Here is a 27,413-nt window from a genome sequence, read left to right on the forward strand (position 1 = left end):
TGAGAGAGCAGTTTCAGTAACTTTTAGCCAAGCCAGGGCTTCATTTGTAGACGAAAAGTGGAGCTGGGGGCAGGGCCAAGACTAGACATGAACTTACTCTGACACACACAATGCTTCATTTGTGGATAGAAAGGAAGCTGCCGTATACATATACTTAGAAAATTCATATGTTTAGTTAAAAATATTTAAAGAATATCACTAATAGTATATTTTTGCCATATTATGAACAAAATCTTGGATTAATCAGTGTTTTTCTCAACATTTACACATTTGATACCACGTTCTTCCCAGAAACGTTTGGCAGTCTGGTGGCATGAAGGATTAGCTGGGTTGGGATGGAGGAATACTGCATAGTATTATAAAATTTTCTCTCATTTATAAATGCAGCCACTCCAGCTCTGCAAACACACAGACAAAGGAAATGCATCACCCAGGGCAAAGATTGTGTAAAATTATTAACTGATTTAATAATAATGATATCTTCAAACCTGAAAACAAGAAGAACTATAGCTAACATTGTAAATATAACTTAATTATTTCAAGGACTTTTGGTCTGACACAGTATAGCAGTTTTTATGAGTTAAATGTAAACATGCTTTGCATCCACAAAAATCCAGCAAAATATATTCTGATTCTCGTCTCATTTGATCAATAGTAACAAAAATCTCTCTACTACCAGGCACACTGTGAAATACAAAACCTGAAAAAAAATCCCAATTCATCATACTTGTAGCAAACCTGTCATACAGCAGTAGCACTAATTCCTATGGCCAGACACCCATGCAGTTCTCCAAGATAATTGTGGTGGTAGCAGCCTTCTTCATAAGGGTTACCAATAGCTGGACAGTTGGCTGTTAAAGGTGAAAATGGAAAAGGAGAGTCTGTAGTATTCCATAAATTGGAATCTTGGGCTTGATGATAAACAAGAACAAAAAAAAACCTTGAGCCTTCACAATCTTTGGAGTATTTGGGAGCTCAGTTTGTATACCAGTTCAGGCCAAGTTACAGTGTCACAGGCCAGAGAGCAGAAGTTACAGGAGCAGGTCCAAGATCTCTGGGCCAAGAGGAACTCTCAGGGGTGAGGGTATCAGCAAATCTTAAGTGCCATGGCAGTAACCCTAAGCATAGTGCTGTGGGTATGGACACGTATTTGCCTACTGCAGAAGGCATTGTTGACCAGATGAACCTCAAACTCCCAGGAGTACAAGCATAGACAGTGTGGTGGGTGGAATATTTGAGCCAGTATCATAAATCAGTAACTGGTTTAAGTTTGTGCAGCAATTATAAAGAATATACCAGAAATCTGATCAAAAAATCATTATTGTTCTTCCAATTCATCTGTATTCTATACACATATATCATTGTTGATTTGAAGTACTTCTGTAGACATTTTATACATGTGTATGTGCATGGGAGAAAAAGACTTCAGAGACCTCAAGAAAGCATACAAAGATTTTTTTGCTTTCCAAAAACGGGTCAAATCTCTATCATTGGTCTAAAAAAAAACTCCCAATTTTTTAAATATTTAACCTTTGTATTTTTACATTTTCATTTCTTTCCTTATTTTTCTTCAAAAATATTCATTCAATAAAATAATCAAACTGCATGGAGACAAACTTCAGTATAATAAAATCAGCACTTATCTTAATGCCCAACAGAGCCCCGTTTCACACAAATAATTTGACTTCTTCAGGGGTTAATGCTGTTATTACTGTTGCTCCACCAGTCTGAAGAATGAATAATAATAGAATGATTAATGGAGAAAAAGTCATTAAAATATTCCATGCTGTTCACAAAACACAGCCTCACGCTCAACCCTTAAACAAAATGATGCCACTTCAGACGCCTTCATCCTTTCAACTTGAATTTGACAATGACATCACTTCCTAATGTTGTTGAATTATTTCATTAATAAAAGGCATGCCATTCAATCTTACCATTTAGACCCATCTGTTCAGGGGTATTTAATCTGAAACCCCACATCAATTCCTGTTGTTGAATTAAACATTGAAATGGATAAATTGAAGTAGAGTAATAACAAGGAAGAATTTGATAAACAATTTCAGTTATGAAAGAAAAGGTTGAGAATTTTACAGAAATGAAAAAGATGTTCAAAATAAGAACATTTATCCATGGATGGATAAAAAAGATAATATGAAAGAGTTGGCAGGACATACAGATCGAGATGATACATTTTCTTTTACATCATCCAATGAGAGTTGTTCAAGTAGTGATGAGAGTTGTAATTTTTTAGGCAACAGAAATTCAAAAGAGGAAGGGGCAATCAACAGAACAGACCATGGACCAAGATCCCAGAGAGGTGAAAGCCAGTGGTGATCAATTTCTCATCATGTAATATAAGTGCATGTGAAGAGAGCTTATTGACAAAGGGATTTTCTTTCGTTCCCTCATATTATTTTGATGATTTCAGATTCAACATACACTTAGAAAGATTTTTGAGGCGACTTCAACTAAAAATCTTTTTTCAAGACAAAGAAATTGGGAATGATAGAACACTCATTAATACCAAATCTAATTAGAAGCCAACAGGATTTTTGGATCCTGTGTTAGAAATTTTTAAACAGTTAGTCTTGTGAGGTGTTAAAAATATGAAGGACAACTTTTGTGCCCTCCATTGCCAATTTGTTTATCATTAAGTTTGAAGAAACTTGGATATATCAATCTCAATTTTTTTGAAAAAATATATAGATGGTGGTGTTACATTGGTACATAAGTATTGCCATACTGGGACAGACCAAAGGTCCATCAAGCCCAGCATCCTGTTTCCAAAAGTGGCCAATCCATGTCACAAATACCTGGCAAGATCCCAAAAAAGTGCAAAACATTTTATACTGCTTATTCCAGAAATAGTGGATTTTCGCCAAGTCCAATTTAATAATGGTCTATAGACTTTTCCTTTAGGAAGCCATCCAAACCTTTTTTAAACTGTGCCAAGCTAACCGCCTTTACCACATTCTCTGGCAATGAATTCCAGAATTTAATTACACGTTGAGTGACAAAACATTTTCTTCGATTCGTTTTAAATTTACTACTTTGTAGCTTCATCGCATGCTCCCTAGTCTTAGTATTTTTGGAAACCATAAACAGACGCTTCATGTCTACCCTTTCCATTCCACTCATTATTTTATAGACCTCTATCATATCTCCCCTCAGCCGTCTTTTCTCCAAGCTGAAGAGCCCTAGCCGCTTTAGCCTTTCCTCATAGGGAAGTCGTCCCATCTCCTTTATCATTTTCGTCACCCTTCTCTGCACCTTTTCTAATTCCACTGTATCTTTTTTGAGATGCAGCGACCAGAATTGAACACAATATTCAAGGTGCGGTCGCATCATGGAGCGATACAAGGGCATTATAACGTCCTCATTTTTGTTTTCCATTCTTTTCCTAATAATACCTAACGTTCTATTTGCTTTCTTAGCTGTAGCAGCACACTGAGCAGAAGGTTTCAACATATCATCAGCGACGACACCTAAAGTGGAACCTTGCATGACATAGCTATAATTCAGGTTCCTCTTTCCCACATGCATCACTTTGCACTTGCTCACATTAAACATCATCTGCCATTTAGACGCCCAGTCTCCCAGTCTTGTAAGGTCCTCATGTAATTTTTCACAATCCTACCGCGATTTAACAACTTTGAATAACTTTGTGTTATCAGCAAATTTAATTATGTCACTAGTTACTCCTATTTCTAGGTCATTTATAAATATGTTAAAAAGCAGCGGTCCCAACACAGACCCCTGGGGAACCCCACTAACTACCTTTCTCCATTGAGAATACTGACCATTTAACCCTACTCTCTGTTTTCTATCTTTTAACCAGTTTTTAATCCATAATAGGACACTACCTCCTATTCCATGACTTTCCAAGTTCCTCTGGAGTCTTTCATTTGGTACTTTGTCAAATGCCTTTTGAAAATCCAGATACACAATATCGACCGGCTCCTCTTTATCCACATGTTTGTTCACCCCATCAAAGAAATGTAATAGGTTGGTGAGGCAAGATTTCCCTTCTCTAACTCCATGTTGACTTTGTCTCATTAATCCATGCTTTTGAATATGCTCTGTAATTTTGTTCTTAATAATAGTAGCTACCATTTTGCCCGGCACCGATGTCAGGCTCACTGGTCTATAATTTCCCGGATCTCCTCTGGAACCTTTTTAAAAAATTGACGTTGCATTGGCCACCCTCCAATCTTCCGGTACCACGCTCGATTTTAAGGATAAATTACATATTACTAACAATAGCTCCGCAAGTTCATTTAGCGGTCCAACTGATTCTTTTGCTGGCTTTCTGCTTTTAATGTACCTGATGATGTTTTTGTATTATGGACGGGAAATCAGGATGAGTTTTTCCAGTTTGTCAGTTGGATCAACATGTGTGATGCCCACATTCAGTTTGAAGCACAATGTTCTACTAATTTGGTTCATTTTCTCGATATCTTTGTGGAATTTAATGATGATGGTTTTATCACTTGCACTTATGAAAAAACGACGGACAGAAATTATTTTTTACTATATTCAAGCTGCCACCCTAGACACCTCAAGGACAGCTTACCATTTTCACAGATATTAAGAATAAGGAGAAACTATTCAAAGCTTGAAGACTTCAAAAAACAGGCTCATACTCAAAGCAAATATTAAAACATTCATATAAGAGAGCAAAGTACAACAATCACAATTGCCTTCTGATAGGAAACAATCCCACTCAACGGGAAGAGGATTATCAAACGTGTCTTAAGCCATTTGGTTATGGCTCCAAAAGTAGTGAATGTTATAAAAAATAGATGGCATATAATTCAATCGCATCCCTGTTTTGAAGCAATTAGTTGGCAGATTACTTTTATTTTTGGCAAAAACCTAAAAGAATATATCAGCTCAGCAGAGTTACCAAGATTGATTGAGCAAGAGGGGAGAAATACATTAAAAGGACATTTTAAATGTAATTCTTGCAGTATATGTAAAAATACACTACAAATTAAATCTTTTGTGAATCCAATAGATGGAAAAGAATACTGGTTGAAGCAATTCACAAATTACAAATCATATTATGTAGTATACATAATCTCATGTCCTTGAAATAAATGTTATGTGGGCATGACAACTAGACAATTTAAAACATGGATGGTGGAGCATAAGTCCAATTTGAAAAGAGGTAACATCAATGAACCACTAGTAATGCATTGCGTACAATTTAAACACACTTTTGAAGATCTCGATGCTTTGTTGTAGATTGAATAACAGCATGGAAGAGAGGAGGCAATCGTAAATTAAAATTACAGCAACAGGAATTGATATGGATTTTCAGATTAAATACCCTTGAACAGATAGGTCTAAATGGTAAGATCGAATGGCATGCCTTTTATTAATCACATCATTCAACAACATTAGGAAGTGATGTCATTGTCAAATTCAAGTTAAAAGGAAGAAGGCGTCTGACGTAAGTGACGCCATTTTGTTTAAGGGTTGAGCGTGAGGCAGTAAGTGTTTTGTGAACATCATTGAATATTTTGATCAAAAAAGACTTTTTCTCCATTAATCATTCTATGATTATTCATTCTTCAGACTGGTGGAGCAACAGTAATAACAGCATTAACCCCTGAAGAAGCCAAATTATTTGTGTGAAACGGGGCTCTGTTGGGCATTAAGATAAATGCTGATTTTATTATACTACAGTTTGTCTCCATGCAGTTTTATTATTTTATTGAATGAATGTTTTTGAAGAAAAGTAAGGAAAGAAAAAATGAAAATGTAAAAATACAAAAATTAAATTAGGAGTTTTTTTAAAAGGCCAATGATAAAGATTTGACCTGTTTTTGGAAAGCAAAAAAATCTTGGTATGCTTTCTTGGGTGGACTATTTGAGCCATCACACGGTTGACCTGTGCTAATTGGAACTGGCCAAGGAAGCCGTCTGTCACATTTGTGGGAAGGTGGTGAAAACCTAGCTGAGATCTTGTGGTATCCAGATGGGCCCTGAATTTTTTTCAACCACAACATGGAATGAGAGTCAGTGGAGTTGGCACCTTTATACATCCTTGGCCAGAAGGAAAATTATTATAAATCTTTCTACCCTGGCCACCTGTAGGTAGGGTAATTTTAAGATTACAAAGCATAAGGGCTTAATGATATTGTTTACCATGGATTGCGCCAGATAGCCAGAGTTTATGGACCTCATCAGAAACTGGGTGGGGCACCTGCTTGAGCTAGTAAGCTTGGGGGGGGGGGGGGCTTCTGAACAAGGAGCCATTCTTGTAGAAAGCCCATTTCTCTGTTATTTAAGAAAGAAGGGCTGAGAGAGGAGAATTATGAAGGACTGGTAGTTGAGACCCTTTTAAAAGTAAGGAATCCAAGCAGTGGTATTATTTATGACCTCAATAGCAGATACTTGTAATGAGCCTAACCACAAGTTCTGTGAGTTCAGGTTGTAGCCTGTACATGCTACAAAGGACAGGTGCAAAGGAAATTGGTGGTTGCATACCTGGATGTAATCTACTTCCTGTGGGATATAAGGCATATCACACCATCCGACAGGATGCCAAAGAACCTTGTGGAACCTGCTGCTGGCTTAACTGTACTGCCTTTTGAGCCAACACATTAGATGTTTCTTAAGGATGATTTCCTCTAGATGGCAGCCCTGGTAGCATACCTCATAGTTAAAAGCATTCTTATACAGATATCCACATCTGAAATTTCACTAAGAAGATAGTTAGGACTGTCCTCTCCTTTATTCCTAAGGTGGTGTCCATGTTCTGCCTGAGTCGGGCAATAACACTACCAGCAATTAGGAAGGAGATAACAAGGGGTAATGGCTGTGTTGCATCTATTAAATGTCAGGGAGGCACTATAGTATTTCCTGACTCCCTTTAGGAAGTTGGGGCAGTTGTTTGTCCTTTTCGAGGTGCAGGAAAGAGGAGGTGACCTTAAGGCCACTTTATTCAGGTAGATTAAAGGGGCCATTATTTGGCATACATTTCTAAGGGCTGTATAGTCACTGAGGGGCTTGGAGTACACTCAACGAGCCCAGGCTTCCTTATGAGTGGAGTGGGGTTTGCTACGCTGGAAGAGATTTTATAAGGTGGTTGTTTGGATATCTTTACATTTTTTTGCTAAACCCTGCAGATTAGACAGGCATGCTAAGAAGGAGGCTGCATTTAGTGCAAGGGCATTAGAGTGCAGTGGTATCCTCCCACTCAAGATGTGGATGTTTAGGTACATCTGTCTTCTCTGCACTGGAATTGCAAGGATGAAAAGGAAATTGTATATTTGATAATTTGTATTCACTGAGCTCTTAAGACTGTCCCAGGGCCCTGCCCATAGGATCACAGTATGATCAGATGAATAAGGCATCTATCTATCTATCAAAAAAAAAAAAGGGAGGGGAGAGGGAAAGGACCCAGAAGTAAACCGGGGAGCATGCAGCTCTGAAAAAGAAGTAATAAAGGGGGGGAGGGGGGGTATGCACAGACTGGCAAGTAGGAAATTGAGCTCTTTGCTATATGTGCAAATATTGAATGACTTTCAAGCTGCACCAGCCTGTGTATAGAAAGTCACACAGTTCTGCCCTGTCTCCATTTGCTGGCAGGAGGGATAAACCCATGTGTCTAGACTAGTCTGGAAAGACTCAAGGAACACACTTTAACAGGTGCACATAATTTCCCGTTCTGAATCTGTATTGAGCTGGGGTTGTGGGACATTTCAGCTTGTTCAGCTTAAAAATCTTTCCATTAAAATTCCTCTTTTTGGTGTAAGTTTTAAGCTTAGCCAGTTGAAGTTTGCTATATTTTAAATACAGCATTTGGAATTGAAATTGCCATTCTCATAAATGTTGTCCTTCTTGTTATGCTGGGTTTTCGGGTCCTGGCTAAACAATAATAACCTGCTGGACATGAGGTGTTTAGACTGCCAAACTGTTCTTATTCAGAGAGATGTGATCAGAAGGGATTCAAGTATATTATTTTAAACTAGTAAAAAAGGCCCGTTTCTCACATGAATGAAACGAGCGCTAGCAAGGTTATCATGTAATGGCAATTATGTTTTTAAGGGAACCGTTAGGAGAAATGTTCCGTCATGATAAGTAATAATTGGGAAGGGTGTATAATGAGTAATATGCTCCAGGAGTATGAGATAGGGATTGTTTTATCTATGTTTTTTTCTGTTTTAATCTTGCTTTTTTTTGTGATTTTTTTTTTATTTATAGTATTTTTTAAAAGATAAAGAGTACACAGACTCCATCCATGTCCAGCATTTCTCCTCTCATCCCTCCCCTCAATCCATGCCCACCATTTCTCCTGTCTTCCCTCCCCTCCATCCATGTGCATCTCCTTCCTGACTTCCCTCCCCTCCATCCATCCATGTCCAGCAATACTCCATTCTTCCCTGCCCTCTCCTCCATCCACCTATATCCAGCTAATTTCCTCTCTCCCCTGCCCCCCTCCATTCATCCATCCATGTTCAGCAATTCTCTCTCCCCAGCCCTCCCCTCCATCCATGTCCAGGAACTCTCCATTCTCCCCTGCCCTCTCCTCCATCCACCCATATACAGCAAATTTCCTCTCTCCCCTGCCCCCATTCATCCTTCCATGTCCAGCAGTTCTATTCTCTCCCCCCTGCCCTCCCCTCCATTCATCCATGTCCAGCAACTCTCCATTCTCCCCTGCCCTCCCCTCCATCCATCCATCCATGTCCAGCAACTCTGCATTCTCCCCTCCATCCATCCATGTCCAGCAACTCTCCATGCTCCCCTGCCCTTTCCTCCATCCATCCATGTCCAGCAACTCTCCATTGACCAGCAACTCTCCATTGTCCCCGCCCTCTCCATCCATCCATCCATATCCAGCAAATTTGCTCTCTCCCCTGCCCCCTCCATCCATCCATGTCCAGCAATTCTCCTCTCTCCCCTGCCCTCCCCACCATCTATCCATGTCCAGCAGTTCTCCTCTCTCCCCTGCCCTCCCCTCCATCCATCCATGTCCAGCAATCTCTTCTCTCCCCTCCTCTCCTGTCCAGCTATCTCTTCTCCCCCTGCCCTCCCTCAGCTCCCTGACAGCCCTCCTCTCCGTTCCTGCCCCCCCCCCCTGCGCGTTTAACCCTTTTACTTTCAGGCGCAGCGACGGCAGTGAAGAGGACAACACAGCTTCTCCCTTCCCTCACACAGTGTTCCGCCCTTGCAGAAACAGGAAGTGCATCATCGCAGAAGGCAGGACACTGCGTGAGGGAAGGGAGAAGCTGGAGGCGAGCCTGCTGTGTTGTCCTCTTCACTGCCGTCGCTGTGCCTGAAAGTAAAAGGGTTAAACATGTGCAAGGGGGGAGGAACGAAGAGGAGGGCTGTCGATCGGGGAGCTGAGGTTGGGAAGGAGCGGAGAGACCATCCGAGAGCTGCCTGGCTGCTGCGCCAGGCAGCCCTGCGTTGTGGGGGGGGGGGGGGGGGGCAGCAGCCAGGGGAAGGTCCCTTTCCAAGCCTCTTATAAGGGGTGCCTATGCCCGTCCTCCCATCCTATCCATGTCCATCAATTCTCCTCTGCCCTGCCCTTCCCTCCCTCCCCTCGATGTCCCGCGATTCTCTCCTCCTGACATCATCTCGCCTCCAGCGTTCCCTTCCCCCTCATTGTTCCGCCCTCTGACATCATTACGTTTTGTTGCGAGAGTGGGACAATGAGTGGGAATGGATGTTACGAACTCAGGCATCCAGACGTAGAATGCTGGAGGTGCAAATTATTATATAGGATATTGTAATATTTCAGAATGGGCAACAGCAGTCCTATTGTGTTTGCAGAGCCTAAAAAGTTAGCAGTAATGTACAGTAAAAAGTTAATATTCTGTCTATCTGAACAGCCATAGAAATATTCCTAATGGGCTTTCTTTTTCAGTTGAAACAACAGTGGTCTCTTGTCCCCAAAAATCTAAATAGTGTTTTGTCTACCTTAGGTAAAGTAGTGGTTTAGTAGTTAGTGATGGACTAAAGCCCTTGGGGCAGGGACTTTATTGTACCTCAGTTCTTTAAACTGCCTAAAACTCTGTATTTTTTTGTTTTACAGGTATCGGAGAGTTTTGTCTGTCACTTCCCAGTAATAACTGCGCAAAGTATGGAAAGCTGTCTGGGCTGGGTAGAGATGGAGAACCCCTGTACCCAGGGGATGCTTTCTGGCCATGTTTGTTACCACCTGGAGGCAGATGTCCCCATGCAACTTAAATTTTCAGTGACTTTAGTTCTCTCTGATTTCATCAGGTACAGTACTGCTGTTGACATTGTGATAGAGAAAACAGAAATATGAATATTCTAGTGATTCATTCATAGTCCTTATCACCATGGCACAGGAAAACTCCAAAAGAAACTATTTAGAGGTAGATGCACTAAACGTTTTTCATCGTTAAATGAGCCCGCAGGGAAGAATTTCCTATCCTTTCCATGCACTTAAGCCTATTTTCCGACGACAGTAGCAGCTAACGAAAACGGAATGGAGATGAGCAATTAGTGTGAAAACCCCATTGAAACGACATGCACTAACCTTTTCCGATTGCCTTTACGCAGGAAAAAGGCAGGAAAACTAACGAGAGGTCTGGACCTCTCGTTAGGACAGCTCCGTGGCAGGAAAAAGTGTTAAGTGAAAAAATAAACAAACTTTGAGCCAATCCCAGCGCATTAGCAGAGCTAAAAGCGCTGTGATTGGTCCAAAGGACCTCAGAAAACACATAAAAAAATAAAAATAAAAAAAGGATCGGGAGGGGGCAAGGGCGCTCATCAGGAGCGTCCTGTACGGACGGCCTTGCCCCCCCCCCCCCCCCCCCGCTGCTCCCCACTTTCCGCCGCTCCCCCCACCCCGAAAAAGCAAACTTCTAGAAGCCCCTGCCCCCTCCCTTCCTCACTACTCTCTCACCTCAGCTCCGCCTCCCGACCTCCTCCGTCCGTGCCCCGCCCCCTTTTGGGGTCGTCGCCGCCATTCCCCTCCTCCATCGGGCCCCCCTTCCTCTTACCGGGCCCGTGCAGCGCCTCTCTCCTCTGTCCGAAGGTGCTGCACGGGCAAGAAGAAAGCTGAATCAGCTGATGCCTGCCTTCGCGATGGCGCGTCTTTCTTCTGCTGCGCCCGCCCCTGTCTGACGTCAGTAATCTACGTAGGTTACTGACGTCAGACAGGGGCGGGCCCAGGAGGAGAAAGACGCTCTATCGAAGCTAGGCGAAGGCAGGCATCAGCTGATTCAGCTTTCTTCTTGCCCGTGCAGCGCCTTCGGACAGAGGAGAGAGGCGCTGCACGGGCCCGGTAAGAGGAAGGGGGGCCCGATGGAGGAGGGGAATGGCGGCGACGACCCCAAAAGGGGGCGGGGCACGGACGGAGGATGTCGGGAGGCGGAGCTGAGGTGAGAGAGTAGTGAGGAAGGGAGGGGGGCAGGGGCTTCTAGAAGTTTGCTTTTTCGGGGTGGGGGGAGCGGCGGAAAGTGGGGAGGGGGCAGGGGCTGCTAGAATTTAGCTTTTTCGGGGTGGGGGGAGCGGCGGAAAGTGGGGAGCAGCGGGGGGGGGGGGGGGGGGGGCAAGGCCGTCTGTACAGGACGCTCCTGATGAGCGCCCTTGCCCCCTCCCGACCCTTTTTTTTAATTTTTGTTTTTATTTGGGAGCCATGTGCTTGCGATTTGACTGTGTTTTGACTGTTTGTGGCATGCGCAGAGCAGCTAACATAACGCTTGGCTGCTCTGCGCATGATTTGGGGGCCGATTAACGATGTGTATTGTGATTCTTTGATACATTGTACGTTTCACTACCGATCTCAGCATGTGTGACTTTTTTTTTTGGTGCATTTTTCGTTATTTTAAAATCGTTAGGGACTTTAACGATTTAGATTTTTTTACGTTTGGTTGCTGCATCTGCCTCTTAGTCTCCTGAAGCCATTTGCCCTGTAAATAGAGCTGAACTGTTTGATGCATGGGTCTTATCATGTGCAATTCATTTCTGTTTGTTTGCTTTTCAATCACAATGCTGTACCTCTGAGGGCTAGATGCACTAAATTCGTCGTTAGAGCCGTTCCCTGCCAAATTCCATAGCGAATCGGTAGGGAACGGCTATTCATCAAGGAAAGGGAATGCAAATGAGCTACTCGTTGTAGCTCACTTGCATTCTCTATTCCATTGTAAAACAGAGCAGCAAAGCGTTACACTGGCTGCTCTGCGCATGGCAAATACGCAAAGACGCCGCGCTGCTCACCCCCCCCCCCCCTTCAATAGTAAAAACAAAAGTGCAGTTGAGGCCGGCCATCGAAAAAAGCCATCCAGTTTTTGCCGTCACCTCTGCAATAATAAAAAACGTCTTTTTTGGCCGTGCTTCCACTCAGCTGAGAGACCTGGAAGTCTCTGAGCCAATCACAGCGTGTCTCAGCGACTAGGTCTCTCAGCTGAGTGGAAGCACGGCTAAAAAAGACGTTTTTTATTATTGCAGAGGTGAATGACGGCAAAAACGGATGGCTTTTCTCGATGGCCGGCCTCAACTGCACTTTTGTTTTTATTATTGCGGCGAGGGGCGGAATGACTTTTTATAGCGTTTTTTCATCAGTTTTCAATCCCACGCAGCCCCAACGAGAGGCAATCGGAAAAGCTTAGTGCACCTCATTACAACAGGGTTTCTACACAATTTGCTCATCTGCATTCCGTTTTCGTTAGCTGCTACCGTCGTAAAATGGCTTTTAGTGCATGCCAGGGTTTACAAGTTAATGGATCGTTATTGGCTCGTTAGGTTTAGTGCATCTGGCCCTGAGTTTAGGGCTTGAGGAGGAGGCTTGGATGAGTTGCTTCTTACTGTGGTGTGCCGTCCCATGGCCTTAAGAGCTTTTCTGTCTTCAGTTTCATCCCACCGTGGTGTATATGATCTTCTGTAGCCTATACCAGTGGTTTTCATCCTAGTCCTTAAAGGTTTTTAGTGCATACAGATCTATCTCATGCATATTCATTGTGGGACTCCTGAAACCTCAGCCATCTGGTTGTGCCCCCAGGACTAGCTTGAGAATAACTGGATTAGGGTAGGAAGCTGCACACTCCGGTGCCATTGTCCAGCCAGAAGGTGTCAACATCTTCTGTTCGTTTAGCTTGCTCCCCCCATAAGGAGCTATGAATGCATCTCCGCAGTCTTTCCAGCCCTGTGGTTTTTCTTTAAAATTGTTTTCTTCTCTCTTTACTGGCTCTTGTGAAGCCTCTGTGTTATACTTACTGCATGAAGATTAAAGAGAGCTCAGAGTTTCTATTTTGCCTGTAGTACAAGAAGTTGTTCCTGGTAAAAAGAATAAGGCTTAATATATTTTCATGTTATTTAGGCCATTGAGAATTACTACTGAAGACTTTGGGAAACTTTGGCTTTCATTTTCTAATGATGTAAAGCAAACTATTAAATTGCCAAATACTCAGGAATCTCTGACTGTGGTACTAAACACTGTACAGCAAAAACTGCGGCTTCATGTTGTAGAGATTATAGGTAAGCAAAATAATATGCATTAGAAAATATTCTTGTTTTCATGTACCATTATAAAAGTAAGCAGAGGGCAGGCATGGCGGCTTAGCTGTGCTCTGCCACACTTAGGGGCCTGGATTTGATTCCTGGTTTTGGTTTCCTCTTCCTTTTGGGGGGGAGAGAGCATATAATGATGCAATGAGGTAACTTAGTGGCTGGATTTAGGGCCTATAACTGCAGGGTTCTAGAAGGAGCCTTGCTGCTTGTGCCTCAATCAAGGTCTGTCACTACAGTAAATGGATTAAAATAAGATAGGAAGGAATATCAAATGCAGGAAAAAAGCATAGTTTCATTTTTGGAGTTGGAAATGAACTTCATGGAATTAAGAAGAATAACTTTTTAAATTCCTCTTATAAGCTGAAACAAACACTTTTTAAAAAGTTATATGAGCCTTTTAGCAGCTGTAATGGCCGACATGCAACCTCATATACATGTATTCTCTTTGTGAAAAGAGGAATATATCTGTAGATTTTAGTCCAGCCCAGGCCCCACCCAAAACATGCCCTCATGAAATCTCTACATAGTGTGGATCTTCACATACAAATAACAGCTCTTTGAAATTGATCTCTACGTTTGTATGTGATATTCATATAAAAGTAGCTGTATTTCCATGTAGAAGTTGAGTATGGCTAAAATAACACCCATAGTTTATACCAGATAGTTGAAATTTTGGGAGAAAATTCAAATGTATTATTCTCCGAGGACAAGCAGGCTGCTTGTTCTCACTGATGGGTGACGTCCACGGCAGCCCCTCCAATCGGAATCTTCACTAGCAAAGTCCTTTGCTAGCCCTCGCGCGCCCGCGCGCACCGCGCATGCGCGGCCGTCTTCCCGCCCGAAACCGGCTCGAGCCGGCCAGTCTTCTTTCGTCCGCACTCGGTACGGTTGTGTTTTCGCCGTGTCGAGCCCCGGAAAGTCGACCTCGCGCGTCCTTTTTCTCTTCGACGTGTTTTTTTCTTCGGAAAATCTTTAAAATTTGTTCGGGAAGTGCTGCGGAAGCCCCCTCGGGTTTCGTTTTGCCCCTTCCCGTATTTTCAGACTTTGCCCCGGTAAGTTTACTTTCGTCGTCGGGGTAGGCCTCTTTTCGGCCTCGGTCGAGATTTTTCTCCCTCAAAGTTTTGGTGCTTACTTTCGTCATTTCGGATTTTGATTTCGCCGGCGTGATTTTTCCGCCCATGACATCGAAGCCTTCCAGCGGCTTCAAGAAGTGCACCCAGTGCGCCCGGGTAATCTCGCTCACTGACAGGCACACGTCGTGTCTTCAGTGTCTGGGGGCCGAGCACCGCCCTCAGGCCTGTAGTCTGTGTTCCCTTTTGCAAAGGCGGACTCAGGTAGCGAGATTGGCCCAGTGGAACGTTTTGTTCTCGGGCTCTTCGTCGGCATCGGCACCAGGGGTATCGTGTGCATCGGCGTCTTCAGCGTCCAGAGCTTCATCCTCGGCCGCCAGTGCATCGAGTGCATCGAGGCATCGGACCTCTGCATCGGCGCCGAGACATCGGATAGCTGCATCGACGTCGGTGGTACCGGGACCTCATCTGCTGATGTCGTCGGACGGTGGTGCATCGTCTGGAGTGCAGGTGAGGGCTGTCCATTCCCCTGCTGGTGGTGGTGAGCCTTCGGGTGGGTCTCCCCCTACCCTGAGGGCTCCTGCGGTACAGCCCCCCCGAGACCGACCTCCTTCGGCCTCGGCCCCGAGGAAGCGACGGCTGGATTCTACGTCCTCCTCGTCGGTACCGGGTAGCTCCGGTGACATGCTTCGTTCCAAGAAGTCGAAGAAGCATCGTCACTGGTCCCCTTCCCGTGTCGGTACCGAGAGCTCTGGGTCGCCGAGGGAGTCGGCACCCAGCAGGCATCGGCACCGAGAGGACCGCTCACCCTCTGTTCAGGAGGTGTCGATGCGCTCCACTCTGGACAGCCCGGAACAGCCTCCACGCCCGGAACAGGTTCTGACGTCGATGCCTGCATCGACTTCCATGCCTTTCTCTGCAGCCGCTCTGAACGAGAGCCTCCGGGCCGTCCTCCCAGAGATTCTGGGAGAGCTGTTGCGCCCTACCCCTCCGGTACCGGTGCTGCTTGCGCCACCGGTACCGTCGAGCGTGGCGCCGGCAGGTCCATCGCCCGAGGTGAGGTCGGCTGCCGTCGCCTCCCAGGAAGGCTCCCCGACTACGTCGGCGGAGGGAGCTTCGACGATGCGGGCGAGGGAGTCTACCTCTCGACGCCCCCATCGTGGACGTGGCTCCACAGAGTCGAGTCGGGCACGGTTGCAGACACAGGTCCGTGAACTTGTGTCTGACACCGAGGGTGAGGCCTCGTGGGAAGAGGAAGAAGACCCCAGATATTTCTCTGACGAGGAGTCTGAGGGTCTTCCTTCCGATCCCACTCCCTCTCCTGAAAGACAGCTTTCTCCTCCTGAGAGTCTGTCTTTCGCTTCCTTTGTCCGGGAGATGTCTACGGCCATCCCCTTCCCGGTGGTTGTGGAGGACGAGCCCAGGGCTGAAATGTTTGAGCTCCTGGACTATCCTTCTCCACCTAAGGAAGCGTCCACTGTTCCCCTGCACCATGTCCTCAAAAAGACATTGCTGGCGAACTGGACCAAGCCTTTAACTAATCCCCACATCCCCAAGAAGATCGAGTCCCAGTACCGGATCCATGGGGACCCAGATCTGATGCGCACCCAGTTGCCTCATGATTCTGGAGTTGTGGATCTGGCCCTAAAGAAGGCTAAGAGTTCTAGGGAGCATGCTTCGGCGCCCCCGGGCAAGGACTCTAGAACCTTAGACTCCTTTGGGAGGAAGGCCTACCATTCTTCTATGCTCGTGGCCAAAATTCAGTCTTACCAGCTCTACACGAGCATACACATGCGGAACAATGTGCGGCAGTTGGCGGGCTTGGTTGATGCTCTCCCCCCTGAGCAAGCCAAGCCTTTTCAGGAGGTGGTCAGGCAGCTGAAGGCGTGCAGAAAATTCCTGGCCAGAGGGGTGTATGACACCTTTGATGTTGCGTCCAGGGCCGCTGCTCAAGGTGTGGTGATGCGCAGGCTCTCATGGCTGCGTGCCTCCGACCTGGAGAATAGAATCCAGCAGCGGATTGCGGACTCGCCTTGCCGTGCGGATAACATTTTTGGAGAGAAAGTCGAACAGGTGGTAGAGCAGCTCCACCAGCGGGACACCGCATTCGACAAGTTCTCCCGCCGGCAGCCTTCAGCTTCTACCTCTACAGGTAGACGATTTTTCGGGGGAAGGAAGACTGTTCCCTACTCTTCTGGCAAGCGTAGGTACAATCCTCCTTCTCGACAGCCTGCGGCCCAGGCTAAGCCCCAGCGCGCTCGCTCTCGTCAGCAGCGTGTGACTCAGCAAGGCCCCTCGGCTCCCCAGCAAAAGCAAGGGGCGAGCTTTTGACTGGCTCCAGCAGAGCATAGCCGCCATCCAAGTGTCAGTGCCGGGCGACCTGCCAGTCGGAGGGAGGTTGAAAGCTTTTCACCAAAGGTGGCCTCTCATAACCTCCGATCAGTGGGTTCTCCAAATAGTCCGGCAAGGATACACCCTCAATTTGGCCTCAAAACCTCCAAATTGTCCACCGGGAGCTCAGTCTTACAGCTTCCAGCACAAGCAGGTACTTGCAGAGGAACTCTCCGCCCTTCTCAGCGCCAATGCGGTCGAGCCCGTGCCATCCGGGCAGGAAGGGCTGGGATTCTATTCCAGGTACTTCCTTGTGGAAAAGAAAACAGGGGGGATGCGTCCCATCCTAGACCTAAGGGCCCTGAACAAATATCTGGTCAAAGAAAAGTTCAGGATGCTTTCCCTGGGCACCCTACTTCCCATGATTCAGGAAAACGATTGGCTATGCTCTCTGGACTTGAAGGATGCCTACACACACATCCCGATACTGCCAGCTCACAGACAGTATCTGCGATTTCAGCTGGGCACACGTCACTTCCAGTACTGTGTGCTACCCTTTGGGCTCGCCTCTGCGCCCAGGGTGTTCACAAAGTGCTTGGCTGTAGTAGCAGCAGCACTTCGCAGGCTGGGGGTGCACGTGTTCCCATATCTCGACGATTGGCTGGTGAAGAACACGTCCGAGGCAGGAGCCCTGCAGTCCATGCAGATGACTATTCGCCTCCTGGAGCTTCTGGGGTTTGTGATAAATTACCCAAAGTCCCATCTTCTCCCGGCGCAGAGACTCGAATTCATAGGAGCTCTGCTGGATTCTCGGACGGCTCGCGCCTATCTCCCAGAGGCGAGGGCCAACAACTTGTTGTCCCTCGTCTCGCGGGTGCGAGCGTCCCAGCAGATCACAGCTCGGCAGATGTTGAGATTGCTGGGCCACATGGCCTCCACAGTTCATGTGACTCCCATGGCCCGCCTTCACATGAGATCTGCTCAATGGACCCTAGCTTCCCAGTGGTTTCAGGCTGCTGGGGATCTAGAAGACGTGATCCACCTGTCCACGAGTTTTCTCGAATCCCTGTATTGGTGGACGATTTGCTCCAATTTGACTCTGGGACGTCCTTTCCAAATTCCTCAGCCACAAAAAGTGCTGACCACGGATGCGTCTCTCCTGGGATGGGGAGCTCATGTCGATGGGCTTCACACCCAAGGAAGCTGGTCCCTCCAGGAACGCGATCTACAGATCAATCTCCTGGAGTTGCGAGCGATCTGGAACGCTCTGAAGGCTTTCAGAGATCGGCTGTCCCACCAAATTATCCAAATTCAGACAGACAACCAGGTTGCCATGTATTCCGTCAACAAGCAGGGGGGCACCGGATCTCGCCCCCTGTGTCAGGAAGCCGTCAGCTTGTGACTCTGGGCTCGCCGTCACGGCATGGTGTTCCAAGCCACATATCTGGCAGGCGTAAACAACAGTCTGGCCGACAGGTTGAGCAGGATTATGCAACCTCACGAGTGGTCGCTCAATTCCCGAGTGGTGCGCCAGATCTTCCAAGCGTGGGGCACCCCCTTGGTGGATCTCTTCGCATCTCGAGCAAACCACAAAGTCCCTCAGTTCTGTTCCAGGCTTCAGGCCCATGGCAGACTGGCATCGGATGCCTTCCTCCTGCATTGGGGGGAGGGCCTGCTGTATACTTATCCTCCCATTCCTCTGGTGGGGAAGACTTTGTTGAAACTCAAGCAAGACCGAGGCACCATGATTCTGATTGCTCCCTTTTGGCCGCGTCAGATCTGGTTCCCTCTTCTTCTGGAGTTATCCTCCGAAGAACCGTGGAGATTGGAGTGTTTTCCGACCCTCATCACGCAGGACGAAGGGGCTCTTCTGCATCCCAGCCTCCGGTCCCTGGCTCTCACGGCCTGGATGTTGAGAGCGTAGACTTTGCCTGTTTGGGTCTGTCGGAGGGTGTCTCCCGCATCTTGCTTGCTTCCAGGAAAGATTCCACCAAGAGGAGTTACTTCTTTCTATGGAGGAGGTTTGCCGTCTGGTGTGACAGCAAGGCCCTAGATCCTCGCTCTTGTCCTACACAGACCCTGCTTGAATACCTTCTGCACTTGTCTGAGTCTGGTCTCAAGACCAACTCTGTAAGGGTTCACCTTAGTGCAATCAGTGCATACCATTACCATGTGGAAGGTAAGCCGATCTCGGGACAGCCTTTAGTTGTTCGCTTCATGAGAGGTTTGCTTTTGTCAAAGCCCCCTGTCAAGCCTCCTACAGTGTCATGGGATCTCAATGTCGTTCTCACCCAGCTGATGAAACCTCCTTTTGAGCCACTGAACTCCTGCCATCTGAAGTACTTGACCTGGAAGGTCATTTTCTTGGTGGCAGTTACTTCAGCTCGTGGAGTCAATGATCTTCAGGCCCTGGTAGCCCAGGCCCCTTACACCAAATTTCATCATAACAGAGTAGTCCTCCGCACTCACCCTAAGTTCTTGCCAAAGGTCGTGTCGGAGTTCCATCTGAACCAGTCAATTGTCTTGCCAACATTCTTTCCCCGTCCTCATTCCTGCCCTGCTGAACGTCAGCTGCACACATTGGACTGCAAGAGAGCATTGGCCTTCTATCTGGAGCGGACACAGCCCAACAGACAGTCCGCCCAATTGTTTGTTTCTTTTGATCTCAATAGGAGGGGAGTGGCTGTGGGGAAACGCACCATATCCAATTGGCTAGCAGATTGCATTTCCTTCACTTACGCCCAGGCGGGGCTGGCTCTTGAGGGTCATGTCACGGCTCATAATGTTAGAGCCATGGCTGCGTCGGTAGCCCACTTGAAGTCAGCCTCCATTGAAGAAATTTGCAAAGCTGCGACGTGGTCATCTGTCCACACATTCACATCTCATTACTGCCTGCAGCAGGATTCCCGACGCGACAGTCGGTTCGGGCAGTCAGTTCTTCAGAACCTGTTTGGGCTTTAGGATCCAACTCCACCCCCCGAGGGCCCTGTTTGTTCTGTTCCAGGCTGCACTCTCAGTTAGTTGGTAAATTTTTTAGGTCAATCTCAGTTATGTCCTCGCCGTTGCGAGGCCCAATTGACCATGGTTGTTGTTTTGAGTGAGCCTGGGGGCTAGGGATACCCCATCAGTGAGAACAAGCAGCCTGCTTGTCCTCGGAGAAAGCGAATGCTACATACCTGTAGAAGGTATTCTTCGAGGACAGCAGGCTGATTGTTCTCACAAACCCGCCCGCCTCCCCTTTGGAGTTGTGTCTTCCCTTGTATCTCTTTTGCTACATATGAGACTGGCCGGCTCGAGCCGGTTTCGGGCGGGAAGACGGCCGCGCATGCGCGGTGCACGCGAGGGCTAGCAAAGGACTTTGCTAGTGAAGATTCCGATTGGAGGGGCTGTCGTGGACGTCACCCATCAGTGAGAACAATCAGCCTGCTGTCCTCAGAGAATACCTTCTACAGGTATGTAGCATTCGCTAAATTGTACAAGGAAATGAAAGCTCTGAGCTTGGTTTATTCCCTGTTCCACCTTATAAAGTGTTTACATTTGTGCATATATTTTGCACTAACATTTACACCTGCTCTGAGCAGGAATAAATGCTGTGGGTTCAGTCTAACTAGAAGCAGCTAGGTGTCCACATGTCAGCACTTGCATGCCTAAATCACATATGTGTGCAAATAGTGATTTTAGAAAACTATTTCACTTATATACCCTTTGGAGTCCTAGATTGAAGGGGGTAGTAGGGGCATAGCAGGGTATGGTTTTTGTAGAGGGTAATTGTGTAATAGGGTGCTCACTGCAGACAGTAGGAATGATTAGGAAAGAGAAAATAAGACAAAGAATATTATAATGCCTTTGTATCATTCCTTGGTGCAATCTCACCTTGAACAGTGTTTCCCAAGTCAGTCCTGAAGAACCCCCTTGCCAGTCAGGTTTTCAGGATATCCACAATGAATATGCATGAAAGAGATTTGCATATAATAGAGGCAGTGTATGCAAATCAAGTTCATGCATATTCATTGTGGATATCCTGAACACCTGACTGGCAAGGGGGTTCTTCAGGACTGACTTGGGAAACACTGACCTAGAATATTGTGTGCAATTCTGGTCATCGTATCTCAAAAATTTATAATAGAATTAGATAAGGTTCAAAGAAGGGCAACCAAAATGATCAAGGGGATGGAACTCCTCTCATATGAGGAAAAGCTTAAGAGGTTAGGGCTCTTTAGCTTGGAAAAGAGATGGCTTGGTGGTGGGGGGGATAGAGATCTACAAAATCCTGAGTGAAGTAAAATGAGTAAATGTGAATCAATTTTTTTACTCTTTCAAAAAGTTCAAAGATGAGGGGACATTCAGTGAAGTTACATAGCAATACTTTTAAATTGATTCAATGAATATTTAAGCTCTGGAACGCGTTACAGGAAGTTGTGGCAATAGCATTTAGTGTATCTGGGCTTTAAAAAGGTTTGGATAAATTCCTGGAGAAATAGTCCATAACTTTTTCTATTTTGATAAACATGAGGAAAGCCAGTACTTATCCCTGGGATCGGTAGCATGGAATCTTGCTACCCTTTGGATTCTGCCACTTTTGGAAGCAGGATACTGGGCTCATTGGACCATCAGTTTGACCCAGTATAGCTATTGTTATGTTCTTATAGTTTGACATCTGTTTTAAGCCTATCCTATAACAAAAAAATAGATGCCTACTTTTTCCCCATTGAATACTGGCCCAAATGGCCCAAATATGCATTAAGGCATGCTCAATCACGTCAGTGCTATGGCTGAAGTAAGTGCTCATATCCACATTTTAGCTGGCGGAGTGGCCTAGTGGTTAGAGCACCGGTCTTGAAATCCACAGGTGGCCGGTTCAAATCCCACTGCTGCTCTTTGTGATTTTGGGCAAGTCACTTAACCCTCCATTGCCTCAGGTACAAGCTTAGATTGTGTGCCCACCTGGGACACAGAAATATCCAGAGTACCTGAATGTAACTCACCTTGAGCTACTACTGAAAAACATGTGAGCAAAATCCAAATAAATGAAAGTACACACAAATGATATCATTCTATAATGTATGCTTGAACCTGTGCAGTCTGCTCAAACACCAACCAGCGTAGTATGCACCATCAAATCATGGCATGCACTTTTCAGCTAGTCGGTATTCTGAAAAGGCTATTTATATGCACAAGGTATATTCATTACCGATAAGCAGGGCAGCATAGACACACCTGTTGATGATGGCTATAGTTGTAGATTAAGACTCGTGGTAAAGGATTTTGATTTTAGATTTTATTACCTTGACAAATCTGAGCTCATGGCAACTTTCATTTAGGCACTGTAGGTATTTTCCCTGATGAAGGCTTACAGGCAGGTCTAGTTTTTGTCATGTGTATCGTGTGCTGTATGCTACGAGGTGTCTGCCCTACCTATCTTGAATGCTCACACACAAACTGGCACCTCTCTTCCTTCTGGGCACAATCCTTTGGTATGACCGTTCTTCCTTAAAAAAATAAATAAATTAAAAGTAGATCCACCCTTGTAACACCAGACCCATTTATTTGCGGCTGCCTGCTTCGTTTCTTGCAGCTGACTGTTAAGTTTGATCCACATAAACATGGCAGGTCCTGCAAGACACTGACCCTGTGGAAGTCAAACATCATAGTAATCCTGCAGAAGAGGAAGCAGGTAGTCACACATAATTGTTGCTGCTGCTTTCCTCTTACTGGAAAGAGAGGAATTTCAAGGGCTGGATTAGACAGCAGAAAGAGAGTGAGCAAAAGGGGGGGGGGGGGGGTGGAGCTATTAGCTGGAGCGGGGAGGAGCAAAAATAAACAGGGTAGAATGATTAAAGGGAGTTTTACGGGTTGAGCAAAAATTGTTTTATGGCAGAGTGAGCAAGGGGAGGCAGAGTACTGAGAAAATAAACAGTGGGGACTGGGGATCTTTGTGAGCTATGGGTTCTGGTTCAGGTGGGGGGGGGGGGGGGATGAGAGATTGTTGGGAGGTTAAGTAAATACTGCAATTTTTGTATCTTTTTTTTGAAGGAGAAGAAGGGATCGTAGCTTGCCAGCTGCTTCCATCCTTGCCTGCTTTGCTGCACAGTCGCCTCCATAAAGGAACGTTAGCTCTTTGGTTCAGATCACCCTGTTCTGCACTACCAGACTGTTTACTGTATCATTGGCAAAGGGAGATGGAAGGATGCTAACCACAGCTGTGCCTGCTTCAGTATTGCAAGGGAATGTTTACATTGTTACTCTATACAAATTCTTCACCAAAACATTTGCTGTGGTTGGTATTTATAATATCTGAAATGGTTTGTTAGCTTAGTTTCCCCTGGAAGGTACTATCTGTACAGTTTTGTGTGTTTTTGGTGTACACCTTTTGAAAACTGCTGTATTCTGTTGCCTTTTTTTAAACCTAGAAAACGACTAGGGGAAGTATTACCAATGTATATAAATAAATGGTTAAATCAAAAGTGATTTTATTAGTCTCTTGTAAATGTACTGAACTTATTTTTCTATTTTCACCAAGTAATTTTTGTAAGCAACAAATTACTCATTGGTATATCTGATGAATATTGAGATATTTTATAAAAAATGTCTCTGTTCAATTATAATTTTGAAGACATTCTGCTATTTTTTTACAAGCTCTGATGCTCCACATATACTGACATTTGCAAAGCAGTTCCTGAGTAAATTTTGTTTTTCTACAGGATATTCAATAAAGAGCAGTATAAAACCAGCAGCCCCAAAATAAAAATTGTATTCACATCAAAAGGTCAAAAACAAGTCAGCTCATAAAGACCGGTGTCCAGTATATTTTATATCAATATATTTTCAGCCCATGTTTCTGCACTAAGTTTGTGTCAGGGACTTGGTCTAATAGATGTAGTCTTCTGGTCAATGATAAATACACTTTGTTAATCAAGGCATGAACATCTGACACAAAGAAAAGAGGAGGAAGACAAAAGGGTGGAAAACAAAACAAAACAAAAATAAATCAAAATTTCTTTAACTGAGAGTATTTATCATTTTTATTACAAAATGATAATATGAATTGCAGTGGTCTATGGGTGATAAATTGTTAAATTGTGAATCGCTGCGTACGACTGGTAGCGCTATAAAAATGATTTATAGTAGTAGTAGTGATAAAAGGCTGGTACTCGTAGCAAAGATCTCGGTATGTGTACTTTGGAAGAAAGATGCAAAACACTTAAATACCTCCATGGCATAAATGTACACAAGGCAAGTCACAGAACTGAAGGGAAATTCTGTAATAAGGGGGCATAGGATGAAGGTGGACGGGAACGGACTCAGGAGTAACCTAAGGAAATACTTCTTCATGGAAAAGGTGGTGAATTTGTGGAACAGCCTCCTGGTGGAGGTGGTAGAGACGAAGATTGTATCAGCATTCAAGAAAGCTTGGGATAAATACAGAGGATCTTTAAAGAAGAGGAAGAGATAGTAGATGTTATGGATTGGCAGACAGTATAAGCCATATGACCTTTATCTGTCTTCATTTTCTGTGTTTAATTTGGATACAGATAGATATGGATTACTAAGCTTCAGTGTTGTGGAATGCATTAGTACAGGATTTATCATAGTTACTGAATTTGGTTTTAGTGATTGGAAAGACACATGCATGGATATGTCTGTCTGTCTGTGTATATATATGTATATATATATATATATATATTTTTTTTTTTTTAATGGTTTGTTCCCCCTTTTTTTGTTTGTTTTTTTTCTTTTTTTTATGGTTTGTTGTTCCCTTTTTTTTGTTTGTGCCCTGACTAGAAAATTGTGTTTATCATTGACCAGAGGACCATCTGTTAGATGAGTCTCTGATGCAGGCTTGGTGCCAAAACATGTTGGGCTGAAAATATATTGATATAAGATATACCTGAAACAGGTCCTTGTGAACTGATTTGTTTCTTGATGTGAATACAGTTTGATTTTTGTGCTGAGGCTTTTATACTTCTTTTTATTTGTCGCTGTATGTGCAGAAGAAATTGCTGGTCTTTCTACATTGCTTTGTACAGGATATAACACTGTTACTTCAGTCTTTTTTTTTTCAATAAATATGTATTTAAAGGAGGTGCATTGAGTCTATTGACATTTTAATTTGCAAGGCTAGTAGACCCAGCATTGCTTGTCCAAGTTCAGTCCTCGAGGGCTGCAAAAGGGCCAACTTTATAGGATATTTCTAATGAAAATGCATGAGAGAGACCCGTGTACCCACTGTCTCCATTGTATGCATATCCTGTTATGCATATTCATTAGGGATATCCTTTAAATCTAGACTATTTTTGGCTCATGGGGACTGAACTTGCTCCAAGGCCTTTTCCCTGAGGAATATGGCAAAATCCTCATCACCCCAATCCCAAAAGATCCCAAGAAAAAAACAACTGAACTCGCTAACTATCGCCCAGTTGCATCTATCCCACTAGCAGTTAAACTGTTGGAGAGCATGGTGACCAAACAGATTACTGACTACATGGACAAGTTCTCATTATTACATGAATCACAATCGGGATTTCACCCCCTCCATAGTACCGAAACTGTGTTAATCACTCACATGGCCAAATTCAAGCAGGAAATAGCTACAGGCAAGAGCATACTTCTCCTCCAATTCGACATGTCGAGTGCATTCGAGATGGTAAACCACAACATACTATTAAGACTGTTAGACTACTTTGGGATTGGTGGAAATATGCTTAGCTGGATCAAGGGCTTTCTTACCACCAGAGCATACCAAGTGAAATCAAAATTAAACATATCACCTCCTTGGAAAGCAGACTGTGGAGTACCTCAAGGGTCACCACTTTCACCAACACTCTTCCAACATAATGATGATCCCACTGGCCAAGGCTTTATCAAAGCAAGGCCTCAACCCGTTTATCTACGCAGACGATGTCACAATATACATTCCTTTCAGACATGATAACAGAAATCACCAATGAAATCAGACTCTGTTTGAACACCATGGACTCCTGGGCAAATTCTTTTCAACTCAAACTGAACATTGAAAAAAACACACTGTCTCATCCTCTCATCTCACCACAATATGTACAAACCCACTACCTTAATCACCCCAGACCACACCCTCCCTATATCAGTCTGAAAATACTCGGCGTTACTATCGACCGCAACCTCACATTCGAGAGCCAAGTGAACTTTACAAGTAAGAAAATGTTCCACTCAATGTGGAAACTCAAACGCATAAAACCTTTCTTCCCGAGGGAAATATTTCGCAACCTTGTACAGTCAATGGTACTAAGCCATGCAGACTACTGCAAAGGAATCTATGTGAGATGCAAAGAACAATTTACAAAGAAACTCCAGACCGCTATTTGGTAAACCGCGATTTGAAAGTGCCAAACCCCTTCGAGAAAAAAATGCACTGGCTTCCAATCAAAGAATGTATCACCTTCAAAATCTGCACATTGGTCCACAAAATTATCTACGGCCAAGTCCCAGGATACATGACAAACCTCATCGACCTACCAATCAAAAACATAACCAATACATCTCGAAAATACCTAAACCTCCACTAACCAAGCTGCAAAGGACTCAAATACAAAGTAACCTACGCATCCAGCTTCTCCTATATAAGCACACAACTATGGAACGCATTGCCAAAAGCGGTGAAAACAACAATCATTAAAAGCCTACCCCAGCGACCCAACATAGATACCTACACTCTGCAACACAGCAAAACCAAAGATTGAAATGGACACTATATAACCTTTCTTCCCTTCAACCTCCATTGTACCGACACACATATCTTATTCGACCACAGTATCACCTTGTATTTGTTTATCTACTGGACTTGGTGAATGCCTTTATGGTATTATGTAAGCCACATTGAGCCTGCAAATAGGTGGGAAAATGTGGGATACAAATGCAATAAATAAATAAGTCTGCTATAGTCCATATTGTGGTCATATGAAAACCAGGAAACACTGGAGACCAGATTAAAGGGTTTGGTACATGTTTACGTGCTAACTTCTATACATTTTACTATGCAAAACTGGTTTTCATTATACACTAAGGGGTGTAGTTATCAATGTGGGCTACCTTTAGGATTTTACTGCTAACTTGTGCTAGCTGGGAGTTGACCATAAAATAACATGTCTTAACAGTAGCCTATATTGATAACTTTACTCCTAAATAGTTGTATCAATGTTTTGTTCATTAAACATTTTTATCAAGAGTAACCCAAGAAAGAAGGCTTTCAGATAACGTGGAGGGGCATAATCGAACGGAAACGCCTATCTCCATGGGCGTTTATCTCCGCGAACAGGTCCGTGAAAGGGCGGGCCGAACCGTATTTTTGAAAAAATGGACGTTTTTGAGCTGGGCATTTGTTTTTTTTTAGCGATAATGGAAACTAAAAACTCCCAGCTCAAAAACGTCCTAATCCAAGCCATTTGGTTGTGGGAGGGGCCAGGATTCGTAGTACACTGGCCCCCCTGATATGCCAGGACACCAACTGGGCACCCTAGGTCAGTGCGGTGGACTTCA

The 27,413-nt window shown here is 44.7% G+C and overlaps 1 protein-coding gene across 3 annotated transcripts in view; it reads left to right on the forward strand.

Annotated features, from left to right (window-relative positions):
- Positions 1-24,236, forward strand: part of AP4E1 (adaptor related protein complex 4 subunit epsilon 1) — a 150,936-nt gene extending 126,700 nt beyond the window's left edge. For all 3 annotated transcript variants that reach the window (XM_030189418.1, XM_030189430.1, XM_030189424.1), the window contains 3 exons: positions 10,055-10,245; positions 13,310-13,467; positions 22,935-24,236. In XM_030189418.1, the coding sequence (XP_030045278.1) occupies positions 10,055-10,245; positions 13,310-13,467; positions 22,935-23,095 (510 nt within the window). In that variant the 3' untranslated portion in view covers positions 23,096-24,236. The remainder of the gene's footprint in view (positions 1-10,054; positions 10,246-13,309; positions 13,468-22,934) is intronic.
- The last annotated feature ends 3,177 nt before the right edge of the window (positions 24,237-27,413 follow it).

This window comes from Microcaecilia unicolor, chromosome 1, assembly GCF_901765095.1.
Source record: "Microcaecilia unicolor chromosome 1, aMicUni1.1, whole genome shotgun sequence".
Lineage (NCBI taxonomy): Eukaryota > Metazoa > Chordata > Amphibia > Gymnophiona > Siphonopidae > Microcaecilia > Microcaecilia unicolor.